At 37.4% G+C, this 14,088-nt stretch overlaps 1 protein-coding gene across 2 annotated transcripts; it reads right to left on the reverse strand.

Moving 5' to 3' along the window:
- Window positions 1-9,508: 9,508 nt before the first annotated feature.
- LOC120778711 (fibrinogen C domain-containing protein 1-like) lies at window positions 9,509-10,668 on the reverse strand. 2 transcript variants are annotated; one of them, XM_040110685.1, is made up of 4 exons: window positions 10,406-10,668; window positions 9,920-10,349; window positions 9,813-9,855; window positions 9,602-9,759 (listed from the first exon to the last, which is right to left on the reverse strand). In XM_040110685.1, exons 1-4 carry the CDS (start codon window positions 10,639-10,641, stop codon window positions 9,686-9,688), a joined length of 783 nt encoding a protein of 260 aa, XP_039966619.1. In that variant the 5' UTR covers window positions 10,642-10,668; the 3' UTR covers window positions 9,602-9,685. The 2 variants fall into 2 exon arrangements, with proteins under 2 accessions (XP_039966611.1, XP_039966619.1); XM_040110677.1 differs by having other exon boundaries at window positions 9,509-9,759; window positions 9,813-10,349.
- Window positions 10,669-14,088: the final 3,420 nt, after the last annotated feature.

A 14,088-nucleotide genomic window follows, 5' to 3' on the forward strand; every position in this document is an offset into this window, starting at 1 on the left:
TTCTTTATTTACACTTCCAATTATTGTGTCGATGGAGACCAATGAGCATACCCTCGGCGCAAGTTGGAGAGGTTGTCGGAGCCTCTTGCGGTACATTTCCCAGTTTATATTTATAGGATTTCTATGAGAGTTTCTGGCGGACATTCTCCGAGTAGACTGAACCCGATATACTTATGATCAGAGAAGGAGCGATCGTCAAAGACCCTCCAGTTTGCGATCAATGGAGAAATTGAGATAAGTGTGAGATGAAGAACTTCTTCCCTGCCTGTTACTAATGATCAGGTTTTCGCCAACAATGAAATCAAAAAGAGACTCACCTCTGTTATTGGGGTCCGATCTGCCCCAGATTGAATGCCCCCAGTTGGCGCCGGAACAATGATGGCACAGGTTCCTCTTCGTGATACTTCAGCCAAAGTCTTCCTGAACAATAAAGGAGGTGGTGCGGCATGTATGCAGAAATTAACCAGAAAGCTCCGGTGTCACACTCCAGCTTTGTCGTCACCATATCAGCGTTGCTGAGATTGGCAGATTCTCATGTTGGAGATTAGTCTGGAAGAATCGCATCCTACAGACTCTTTTCCAGAAGCGCTAGTTCAGTGCCCACGTCGTGCTCGACCCGCATCTCCTCAAACAGCTGTTCAATACTGAGGACGGAGTCGCCATTTCACGAACACCTATAGAGCTCGTTATGTCTCAGGTCGTTCTCTGGACTATCCTTTCGAACCCATAGCTTATGGCTCTCTTGGTTTTGCTGAGAGGACCGACGGACTCCACATTTAGCAAAATCATCGCTTACCGATATGGTTCTCGGTTCACTGCAGCCTTAATATTCTCCAGTCATGCATTCGCATTGACGGGTTGCAGTATCTGAGGATTTCCTAAATTTCACTCTCTGAGGAAGGTACAGCAGGCAACCAGACGCGAGCCCTAGGGTGAAGCGGAAGGTATGCTTTTCCACAGCCTGCAGCCTGGCGTTCTTCCATACCTCCCCCACCCGAGCGATAGAACGGCCGATCGCTCATCGGCATATCTATTAAGCTAATGAAGCCATGGTTCCATCCGGCACTCTCAGACCTTGGGATGACCCAGAGTTTCTTCTGAATACCTTACGGAAGACTGAGCCACCGCTACTCTCTTCCACTCCTCGCGTGAGACCGCACCATCCTCTGTGTTGTTGTCGAACAGGCCTAGCTCTATTGAGTTAGGATTTTTAGTGATTTTGCTAAAGGTTCGAACGTTAAATTAATATTGGTCTTTTTTCAAGGGAGGCTTCTCCCTCATGCGACCTCTGTCGCTCGACCGCTGGTTTGGATTTAGTTGCGTCCGGTCTTGCCCTAAAGTCTTCGCTCACGCTCAGCAACGTCTTCGCTCACTTCAGATGAGGCGATGATTCGGAGCGTAATAAACCCGAGTTTTTTCATTTGTGTGTATCAATGTGAAACATCATTTGAAGTTTGATCGACCGTCATCCGAATGGTCATAACAAAAAAAATTAGTTGTCAGTGTGCTGCAGTAGAATGCAAAGTTAGATATAAATAAAAAGCTGGCAAATAAATCAGTAAAACTGAAAAGTTCGTTCACTTTGTAAGGAATAACAATTTAGATCTTAATATTCATTATAGCCGCCCTTGAGGGTGATGCACTGCTTAAAGAGCTTCAAAACATTGGGTTTCCAATAAGATTGATATGATTTCTTAGAAAACCAAAAACACATTAACAGCTAAGGAAAGTCTAATGTTTTTTATTTAATGCGAAATGCAATCGATGTAATTAAGTTCTAAATATTACATCCTTCAAATGAAAAGAAGCAGGCATGAATTCGATAAACCAAATTTCCGAATACTTCTCCCACTAAAGCCAGTCGTGAGTTATGTATGGCACGTTGCATATTGACTTCTATAGTTTGAAGAGAATCTTTTTTGTTATTGCTGTAGACCAAAGACTTGAAATAATCCCACAAGAAGTACCCTTATAATGTTAAATCACAACTCCTTGAAGGCCATCCAATGTCACAATTTCTTAAAATAATCGATTCTCCAAACTTTTCTCGTTTTGTACAATTTATTAATAATATAGGCTTAATTTAAGTAATTTGCATAATGTCAATAATCAGAAAATGCTGTACATGTACTATATACGAGTACATAAATAAAGTGGTTTTATATTAGTAATTTTGTATCGGAAGACAAATAATATAATAAAGAAGAAGGAGACGTACATAACGAGTAGATTAAACTGTTCAATACACAAGCACATAACTTCATAAATACATAAATACATAAATATGTAGCTAAAGTTATTGAGTGAGATTTCTGACTTCAATGAAGCTGTCAATTTAATAGAGACATTGATTTCCTTTTATGCTTACATCTTATTTTTGAAAGACGTCGCCTCCTTTACTGCTGTTAAATGGCTGCGGGCATAGCTCGTATTCTAAATTGAATTTTACGATTATTTGATGGTCGCTAATATCGCTCGGAAAATCGGCAGACTTTCATTGGCATTTATTATCGAATAGATTTTTACAGTTAACATTTGATTTATTTGTCTTGCGGACATGATTTTTCATTTTTGTTTGGTTTTTGTTATACTGAATTTGACGTTTCTACACCATTAAGGAAGAAGAAGTATTTGATGTTTATTATGCCATTATTCAGAGATTTTTTTATCACAACTGAAGTGAGCAATTTTCGGGCACTTTGATTGTGTTGTCTATTTCAATAGAAATGCACTTTGAGTTAGATATTATTTTGGCTGTTTGATTACTGGGTAATACATAATATATAAGTCGGTATATGTTGCGCTTAAGTTAACCGACAGGCAGCAGAGTTTGGACCTTATACAAGACACAACTATAGGAGAGACAGTTATGCAAAACCGCTTATGTGTTGCAATTCGGCCTCAAGCGAGACTAAATCACATGCGTAGCACGACTGTTGCGGCCGTGATTGTTTCAAAATGCCGTTGCATGTGAAATATGGCGATTGATAAGCGGCAGCAACAGCAGCAATACCAGCACCAACTAGCTCCTGTGCAGAAGTATGTGAGCAATGTGCGGTATACATATGCTTGTCACTTGTAGCACTGTCTTTTGGATACGCACGTACCTATAGATTCACTTGTGTTATGCTGCTAATGATGGTTGCTGTTATTGCTATTACGCTACTGACAATCGTCGGCGATAAGAGGTCAACTTGCTCTCACAGCTTACATAATTGAAATTGATTAGCAGGTTGTTACAGTGATACGCAGCTGTTGGCAATCGAAGGTATGGCCATCAACCACAACAATGCTGCACTAACAATGCCATGGGTATAGGGAGTACTGCTCTGCAAGGCTGTCGGTGTTTATGGTATTTGTGATAATCATCTCATCAGCGCCACTTGTCGGTTTCTGAACAATCATTGAAACTTGTTGTTGATCGTTTGTGCTTGCCGTTGATGTTGTGAAGGTGAGGGCTGGTGTCGATTATTACACGCACGTGGTTGTTGTCATCGTGTTCATGTATGTGCGTGGTTTTTATGTTGATATTTGCTCGCTATCGCATCGTTATGCCAATCAAGTGATTTTGGCTTCTCCAATAATCGTAGATTTGAACACATAAACATATTATCGTGGTTATGACGTCCAGCTCTGCAAGCCATCTTTACAGCAACTTCAGAAATAGAGATATTTGAAACACGTTGCGCACAACCATTGCTCCAGTTTGAGAAAATTCTAAGTTTCAAGGTTATGGACATATGTCGAGCAACTGCAGAAGAGCAATCTTTAGTATCGTAATTGCTTTGTTTGCAATATATAAAAATTGTGTTTTCATTTTAATAGAATCACTTTGCCTTTATACCCAAATCAGTGTATATTAAGTTCACCGTAAAGTTTGTAACAACCAGCAGGAAATCTCAAACACCTTATAAAATATATATAGTATATAAATAATCAGCATGACGAGTTGAGTCGATTTGGCCATGTCTGTCGGTATATACACGAACTAGTTTCTCAGTTTTTGTGATATCAAACTGAAAATTTGCACACGTTCTTTTCTCCCCAAAAAGTTGTTCATATGACGAAACCGCCGATATTGTATACAAATAGTATATAGGTGTCATACAGGCTGACCGATGCCGTTCTTGTTTTTTAAGATCATTTTTGGAATTATGAAAGATATTACTAAGGTTTTACTTGTTTTAATTTTAATGTATGCCTATGCATGTTGATATTCTTGGAGGCCTGCTGTCAGTGCCAATCACCTTCGCATTAAATGCGAGACATTTGTTTGTACATGTGCATATCTGATTAATTGTCTGACACAAAAGCAAACATGGCAATAGCAACAGCAACTGCGCGCCCGGCATGCCAACCATAACCTCTGATAAAAAGAGCCTTAACAACAAAGGCTTAGTATAGCTATGCCTGCATGTGCGAGCTGGACTTTCTGCTCATAACCATATTGCACATTTAGAAAGCCATAAACGCTCGTGCCAAATGGCAAACAACACTTGTCGAAGATTTATGACAACAACAGCTGTAGCGGGCTACTGCAATAACAGCTTGGTTCCTGTTGCTTTGAGGGAAAATATAATGCAAAATTTAAGTTTAAAGATGTAAAGAAGGGCTAAGTTCGGGTGCAACTGAACATTTATATGATTGTAACTTGCCAGAATCAAAGCCAGGGATATAACTTAAGGTGTAAAACGTCAACTAGAAACCAAGAAAGTCTGAAATCAAGCAATACTGTATATAACTCATACACTAACCGACATATTCAGCATAAGATTTGTTATACTAAAACATGTTCCCTGAGTTTCATTAAGTTACCTTACAAACAATCATCAGTCAAACGTTCGAAAATCCTGATATTTTATACATTTCTGGCACGAAGATAGAAGAGTTGAAGAAGTAAGGGACACGCATTTGCAAACAAGAAAAGAGAGAGGCCGAAATGCGTGAGAACGAATACCTTGACAAGCTGGCCGGTAGGTGTAATACTCAAAAACTCTACGAAAAGATGCGGCGACTAACAGAAGGTTTCAAGACCGCAGCATACTCTTGTAGAACCCCGAAAGGTGATCTAGTGACTGTTGCGCAAAGCATACTAAAATTGTGGAGAGAACACTTCTTCAGCCTGCTGAATGGTAGTGAAAGCATAACACCAGAAGATGGTGAACAATCAATGATGATGGAGCAGAAGTTCCTGAGCTCGAATATCAATTACTCGTCTGAAGAACAACAAAGTGGCGGGGACCGAAGGATTTCCGGCTGAGCTCTGCAAACACGACGGGGAGGAACTGATAAGAGCATGATCACCTGTTACTGGTACTGATGAAATACCTCAGGGCCACTTCAACTTCATCAAGTAAAGCAAACTGTAAAGTTTGGAGGCTGATGTTTAAAGATTTGATTGTATTATGCTGTATGGAGTTGGTCCAATTGTTAAAATCGATGGGAAGATGAAAAAAGAACAATATCTGGGCATTTTAAAAGAAAATTTGTCGATTGCTATAGATATGGTTCACTCGTGGGAAAACCGGATTATATGCCAACAGGACAATGAATGAAACACTCTTCGATTTTAGGACGAAATTGTCAACACGATTTCAACGCGATTTTGTCAACACTGAAAAGGTCTGCGCAAACCCTGTATACATAGTACTTATGGAGTTTTTTGAAATGCATGTACGAGCTGTAGGTGCGCGTCGATAATGAAGGGCACCAGTTTTCGCCAGATTTCATAAAAGTATTGTATGAGAGCATGCCGGGGCAGCTGAACGCGTTAAAAAAGGTGTAAGAATTGTTTACGGACTACTAAAGTAAAAGAGAAAATCTCATTCTTCGTATGAAAAAGTGGAACAATGCAGTTTCGCCACATTTTTCTTATTTTAATGTTTTATGTTTTTATGTTTCCAGTACGTCTTCGATCTAAAAGAAATATCATATTTGAAATTTTAATTATAATTCAAAATTTTTTTTATTGTTGGACGAAAATCTCTTAATTGTTCAAACTCTGGCAAGGTTCCACTACTTTATATTTTCGTTTTGTTTGTAATGCCTTTCTTAAATTAAAATTAAAAAAATTTCGTTATTTTTTATTTCATATATTTTAAAAGCTTTGCATCTTTTAAGCTGCTTTTGTTTATTTCAATGCCTTTGTTTCGAGCCTTATACATTGCTTCCTGCTGTTAAACAATATAATTGCACATTAATGCAGAATTTGCATGGTTGCGCACCGGAACTCAATCTCAGCCGCAAAACACAACACCAACATTAAGGCAAACAACATTTGGCTAAGCAAATAAATGATAAGAAATTTGCTTGAAGGACAGTAAAAGAAAGACAGAAAAAATTCATAATGAATGTAGGCAAGTTGAAGGCGAAAAACGTCAAAAAGGAAACATGCTAGTATAGCGGAAATACACAAATACATATGTTTGTGTATATGTGAACCGACATGTGGCTTGTAATTGGTGGGAGCATAAGGAGCTGACACCCACGTCATAAACTCGTCTTTGCACGGCTAAACACATTACATTTGTGTATATGTATGTATGATTACGACATGTATATATTTTTATTTCTTCTGCTTTTACGCGCCTTTGGCTGGTATTGGTTACATTTAATTACAGGCCAGCACGCACACACTCAAAGCGTCGAGGCTGACATTATAAGTGCCGTATTTATAACCGCATATCGCATGCACACCCGCCAACAGGACCTTTATAACATCCGTTACAAGCGAAATATCGTACGCTTCCAGCCATACATACATACAAATATACATAAATACAAAAATACATACCATACTCGCATACACAGCTTCATGCGTCAATGCATATATACATACATATGTAAATGTGTATTGCGGACCTTTAATTTTATGTTGCATTTTTTTATTACCAGCTTAGTGTAAGCGAATGCTTATTAGAGTACGATTCTTCTGCTTCTCATGCACACACACATGCGCATATATATGCAGTTGGCAGTGGCTGCAAGGCGTATTTTTAATTAATCTGCCATGCCAGCCACAATAACACTTGCTTTTACATATAGAATATTTGAAAACATACGCGCGACCAGTGTGAGCAAATACTTACATACATATAAAATAAGCAGCTTGTTTAGCTTAGCAGCTAATTGCGCTTGGCGGTGCTTACCTCTGCCTAAGCGGGTGGAGGGTATGGTCTTACGGCCTGCTTACATATGTACATATAATGGCGGATGCTTTGATGCCGCTATAACTCATATTAAATTGCACAGTGATGCTTATATAGAGCCTTCAAAATAGCACTTCACTACCTTTTCACATTTGCTTTCTGGCGATTGGAGTTTATTTGATAGCATTCCGCTCGTTTAATACTACTATGGCATTTCCCATCAACTATGCACAATAATTCAACTCTACTTTTCATTGGGAATTCCAACACAGTTCTGCGTTAATAATCCGAGACATACATATATGATTTAAGCATAAATTTGCAATCAACTATGAGAAAATATGCTGGTTATTTTGAGTTGATGAATCCATTTAGAAAGATAAGAAGGCTACCAATTCTGATGGGCATAAAAGTAAAAGAATTCCTTTAAAAGTGCAGATAAAAACTTGCCTTCTTGGGTTGCGTAAAATTTATTGCATAAATAGTTATGCCATTTTGCTCTCTCAGTTGCACAATATTGAGGCATAAAATAGTACAATAGCCGGCCAATGCTTTGTGGGTGTTGTGGAACTCTTCTTAGATACTGCGCTCAAACAGAGGAATGCGAATATTAAATATTTCTGCACTCAAAGTCAAATAGTTTGCTAGTAAATGTATGTACATATAGTATATACCAAAATAAATAAATCCAAACTCTATGAAATTGCTTTGAATACTACCAACTTAAAAGTGAAAGCTTTGGCTTGTGGTTGACATCTCTTCAGTTTTACGAATTTTTATTCTAGGAACTACAATTATTATTTTATTGTTTTTGAGATTGATTCGCACAGTACACCATGTCGCAATAGCTCAACAGAAAAGTCTCCAGCTGGACACTAGAAGTAAATACATGTGATCCTTAGTAAGCCCAAACTTTCAAACGGCGCGTGCATTAATTTAACAGTTGTCGGATCTTGAGTTTGTGAATTATGTCTTTTTAAGTGAAGCAGCTTTTGTTTTTGTGAGAAATATGGATAAAAAGGAAATTCACGTGTTGACCAGATATTGCTTTTTGAAGGAAAAATATACAGTTGCAGCAAAAACTTGGCTTGATGACACTTCTCGAGGAAAATCAATCCTCAAGAATTACTATGCTAACTGTAGACGTGGTGAAATGAGCACCCAAAAAGTGGACACCCCAAAGAGGCCCAAAAAACAATTTTGAATGACTCTAACGTGAAGTTGTTCGAGATAGCAGGCACTCGAAAGTGATCTACTGAATGTGTATATCATATCAATCGCAAATATTTGTGAGTCTTTGCGTCGATATGTGACAATGGATGAAACATGTCTCCATCATTTCTCTTCGAAGTGCAATCGACAGTCATCCGAGTGGACTACACACGATGAACCTACTCCAAAGCGTGGATAAACATAATAGTCGGCTGAAAAGAATTGGCGCATGGAATAAGTTTTATTGACTACCTTGAAAAAGGAAGGACCATGAATATTTGAAGAAGAAGTAAGTACTGCTTCTTTCACAAAGACAATGCAGTCAGTAAAAACCATGGAAAAAATCCATTATTTGGGCTTCAAAGTATCGATTTTTTATCGTTATAACACCTTCACAATGTTGTTATAATTTTACAAGTTGATCCGTGAAATAGTTTCGGAGATCCAGCCTTGAGAACTTGCGCGCTCGAGGCTAGCTAGGCTAAGTGCGCCGTCTCTGAAAGCGTTTTTCCCGAGAACTATTTAACCGATCTTTATGAAAATTTACACAAGTTTTTGAGATATAAGTCTTAAAGATTGGACGAAGGCCTTTTTCGATTACAACTATTTATAAAAAAAATATCGCGAAATTTTTACTGAATATTAAGTTTTTTTGTAAAAATCCGCAAATGGCCGAGTTTAAAATATTTTTCCAAAAAATTTCAGAATTTCTTTGTTAGTGGTGTACGTTTTCAACAAGAAAAAATTCTAAGAAAAAATTCGCTTTTTTTATGAGAAAAAAAATTTTGAAAAAGTCTGTTATTTACCCGAGGGTACACATGTAACCCCTTAAGAGCTAAACCTTTCAAGAAGTTTTGTAATGTAATATGTCAACATTTTTCGACACCTGAAGAGGCGGTTGAGCGTTCCGAATGCATGTTTTAGATATACCACAAAAGGAGTGGCAAAAATCATTCAAATGCCTGCAAAATAGAAAAATATTTTGAAAAACAATGAAGCGATTTTCAGTGAATAATATTTGCTCTTGTTCTCTAATACCGCAAAATAAAAGCAACTCTCCTGCCTCTACGTTAAATTCAGTAATTACAAAAGCAAATCCTTTTTTTCGCTTTGAATTTCACCCCGATCTTAAATTAAAAGCATTATTTTGCTCTTATGAGAGTCTTAATCACAAATTACATAAAGTAAAAATTGACTAAGATATTAATAACACATTTAATTAATAAAAATTAAAACCGTTTCCAAAAAATTATTAAATCATTTGGCCTTCAGTGACATGCGCTTTAGACATTTCTCTGTGGGGCGTATCATCATTTGCGTTGATTTCAAAGTTTCATTCTGATGTATGTTGTTCCAATTGATGCCTCTTTTCCTTTGTCCATATGGTCCATTAAGATGACTACAAATATGCACATAAATCGTGTATACGTGGCACAAATTAACGGTACTTACCTACGATAACACGTTTTAAACCACCAGGCGCCTTCGTACAAAACTGCACAATTATTAATGGAAGAGATGTCATTATCTTGATCACGAGTGGTAAATTTCATACCCACGTGAGGTTCCAAGCTATCGCCAGCAGTGCCTGTATAAGTACCCAATATTTTAAGAGGATAGCCGTCCGATTCACTGCCGACTACAAATTCCGTGTAGCGCGCATAATAACTTTCACCACTATACCTCTGCAATTCAATATAGAGTTCATGCTGACAACTACTGGTTAAGGCATGTAGTTTTTCCAAACCAATCCAATAATTTTCATTCAGCACCCCAAAACCGTTCTTATAATCCCGCCAATCTCTATAAAAGTCCACATCATCACTGACACGCCGTTGTATAACTAACCAACCACCATAGTCCACTTCTTCGTTACAGTATACGGCAAACGGTGTGCCACTAAACTTCTCCAATGTTATATTGTAAACACCACTTTTGAAGCTCTCAGCTGCTGCCTCCAAACAGCTTGAAGGCACCGACTTTCGAACACTGAAATTTTACCAAAAATAGTACGATTAATCTTTACTAATAATAGATTGCAGTACCTCAGCTGTTCCTCAACCGATTGCAGTTTGGTTTTAATTAAAGATATTTGTGCCAAAATATCATCTTCCCGCTTTTCCACAGCTTCCAATTTCTGAATGAACGTTTTAACGACATCTATTTGGACATCACAATTATAGTCATAAATCGTGCTTGAATCTAGCGTTTCTCCGCAAACGTTCTTAATGGGAAACCACAATATATAATGTAGTAACAGGAACAATATACAGCGGAGCATTTTGTTTTCTGCGACGTGCTCTAAGCGACTGTTTCGTTTAAGCTAAGCTGGCGTGCTCACAACTATTTAATATATCACCGTATTATACACGGACGGGTATTACCTACATCTGTGATAACCTCCGAACTTCTTTGTTATCAATTCCTGCTCACAGCAAATCAAACACATTCTTGTGAAACTCAGATCGTTGCTTTCGTTTGAAAATATTTCCAGTGTTCAACAAAGCTCAGACTGTTTATGCTTTACGCTTATATTCGTCAAGGGTAGAACCAATAAATGAAAACGGGAAAAAACGAAAAAAACCGATTAGAAATGAAGTATAAGCGTAGTGTATATCTCTGTTAATTTTTAATATATATATCCTCATTTGAAGTAAAGATTATTAAACGCTCTTAAGGCAAGAAGTAGGATTATCACTCGAGTACTTGCATATGTTGTTGAGCTATTGAAAGCTATTTCGAAAGTGCATCATATATTGATTTTCAGCAAATTATACTTCCAATCAATTTCATGGGTTGTCTATTATTTTTCAGGTCTCGAGAACAAAAATAGATTTTAAGAATCGAAAATCGCTTTTTTCTTTTTCTAAATATTCTGCATTAAGACCTGAATACCTTTGCATGCGCTGGAACCAATTTTCGAAAAACGTTTGCCACTCTGATTGAGGTATCTCTAAAACAAGCGTTCTAAACGCATCAACCGCCGCTTCACGTGTCGTAAAACGTTGGCTTCTTAGTTTATTTTTCATGTACGAGAATCAAAAGGAATCATTCGGTGCCAAGCTAGTACTACAAGTATGGGTGAATGACTCATTAAATCGTTGTTTTAAGTGCACAAAAATGCATCGTTCCTTACTTGTTTAACATTCCTTTCGACCAATCGACACCGGATTAGCCTTGAGCTATTGATAAATTGTGTGGGACCCAACGTAAACAGATTTTTTATAGTCAAATGTTCATGCAATATTGAATCAATGCTAGATATCAATACCTATAGTTGTCGTAATCACGTGATAGGTCACATGATGATCTGTGGTTAAAGCGTCAATGGTTTCCGGAAGAACAACTGATTTTGGACGAACTTAACGGAATTCGTTTGGAGTGATCTACGACCTCGATTGAATTCACTATCCACTATATATACATATGTATAATTTAAAGAGTCTCTGACATTTCTATTCTAGGTGTTCTGGGTGTTACGAAATTTGTGTTGAACTTCATATACCCTTCTCAGGATTCAGGTTCTCTTTGATTGTTTTCAAATGTTTTTATCACTCAATCAAGCAAACATTTTCTACTAAAACTGCCTGCTGAGAATTTGCATAAAATTTCCAATTACATTCCTGAATTTTATTTATTTCTATTGCTCTTCATTTGTTTGCATATAATAATAAAGCCGTAAAACAATAATAATAATATATGTGAAATATAACACACGTATGGGCCCCATGGTGAAACAAAGAAGTTCAAACTACTCTACAATTAGTATGGAAACAAGTTCGGCTGTTCGGACGAATGCTCCCCCGAAAGTAATTTTCGCCGAAACTGAGGCCTATTTTCATGCAAAAATGCAAAATTGAAATCTTAATACAAAACTTGTATCGAAATCTTGGAAGATCGCTATAACCACACTTTATATCACTCTTGACGGGAACTATGTGTGTTAAATAAAACAACAAATTTTGAAAAACAAAATGTGTTTTACGAGGGCTGCTATATATATTCTGGCCTAGGGCAACACTAAGTGTTGCCAGGTGCAATCTGACATTTCCATTGGAAAGTTTGACATTTTTTAGCATAACATCACTCAGAACGTTTTGTCATTTAATCGTGAATTGTTTTATTTACAGGGAATTAAAAAATTCATCTCGGCCAAAAAATGGAATTAACTCGTGTACATTTTCATGCGATCATTTTTCACAATTTTCAACGTGGATTATCACAACAAGAGTGCATCGATGAACTAAAATCTTTGTATGGCTATGAAGCACCATCCTATAGCACTTTGAAAACTGGTACAACGAATTCAATCGTGGCCGACGCTCTGCTCAAAGACGAATTCCGTGAAGGTCAGTCCAAAACAGCCGTTGTGCCAGAAAACATCGATGCCGTACGTGAACTGATAATGCAAGACCGTCATGTAACATACCTTCAGATAGAGGCATGCCTATGCATTTCTCTCACCAGCATACCTTCGATATTGCATGAACACCTGGCCGTAAAAAAGGTTTGTCTCGTTGGATCCCGCACAATTTGACAATCACTCAAAAAAAGGCTCGTGTGGATTGGTGTAAAGAAATGCTGAAAAAATACGATCGCGGTGCTTCAAAAGACGTTTATAAGATCATCACAGGTGACGAATCATGGATCTATGCGTATGAGCCCGATACAAAACACCAATCGACAAAAAAAAATAAAAAAAAATAAAAACCATTTTCGTTGATAAATATGCCTATGTATTTACATTATTAGGCCAGAAATAAATATACGGCGGGGACTTTTCATTTGACCTGCTATGAATAAGAAAATTTATTAAGCAGTTGTATGAAGGCCAAACACATTTTTGATTTAATTTTAACTGCCATAGCTTTTAAAGAAAGATTTTTGAAAACTTATAAGGCCTGGATAAATATTTTAGGAGAAAAACTGACCCTCAGAGGAGGAAAACATAACGGACACCCTTATATACATACGTACATAGTAATAAGATATTCGATTATTGATTTTTATTTAACAACTGGCATTCCTCCAGACAACCTTTAAAAAATCAAAAATATTGAAACATTTAATACATTTGTGTGTAATGCATTTGTTTTCTATTGGCAAAATATCGCCAATAAGAAAATTTAATTTAATTGTTTTAATCAAAGAAAATAAATCACAGGCGCTTTAGAGCTCCCCGTACGTAGTTAAACACAAATATGTACATTCTAACACACAAAAACAAAGCAATGCTGTTAGTAAAAAGCTGTAGACAGAACCCATTTGTGCTCTTCGCGTCCTTTTCTAGCGCCCAACATCATATCCGTCCAAGCGCAAGCACAGCAGCAAAGCAAGAATGCCGGATATGCGAGCAACGGGAAACGGGAAACGGGTGCGCATTTAATTAGCAGCATTTACAACATAATTTTTTCATCCAACATTTTTTTTTTCGCTTCTTAGTGGGTTTTTTAATTTGCATTCCTCGGTTTGTTTGGCGCTTTCCGTTTGCTATTTTTTAAGCAGCTTTGTTGCGGCACACAATTTGTTCCAGCAAAATAGGAAAGGGGCACATATAAAATGTCTGCGGAAATAGGATAATAAAACGCATTACAACTGTTGACACATTAGCAGCAGATGTGGACATGCCACCACCGCAAAACGCTCGCCACAAACGCTGCGCACATTTGTCTCTAATGTTTCTTGTTTTTTCTTCTGTTCTGTTGCAGCTAACTAAAACATTTAATTG

Source organism: Bactrocera tryoni, chromosome 1, assembly GCF_016617805.1.
Source record: "Bactrocera tryoni isolate S06 chromosome 1, CSIRO_BtryS06_freeze2, whole genome shotgun sequence".
NCBI classification, from domain to species: domain Eukaryota; kingdom Metazoa; phylum Arthropoda; class Insecta; order Diptera; family Tephritidae; genus Bactrocera; species Bactrocera tryoni.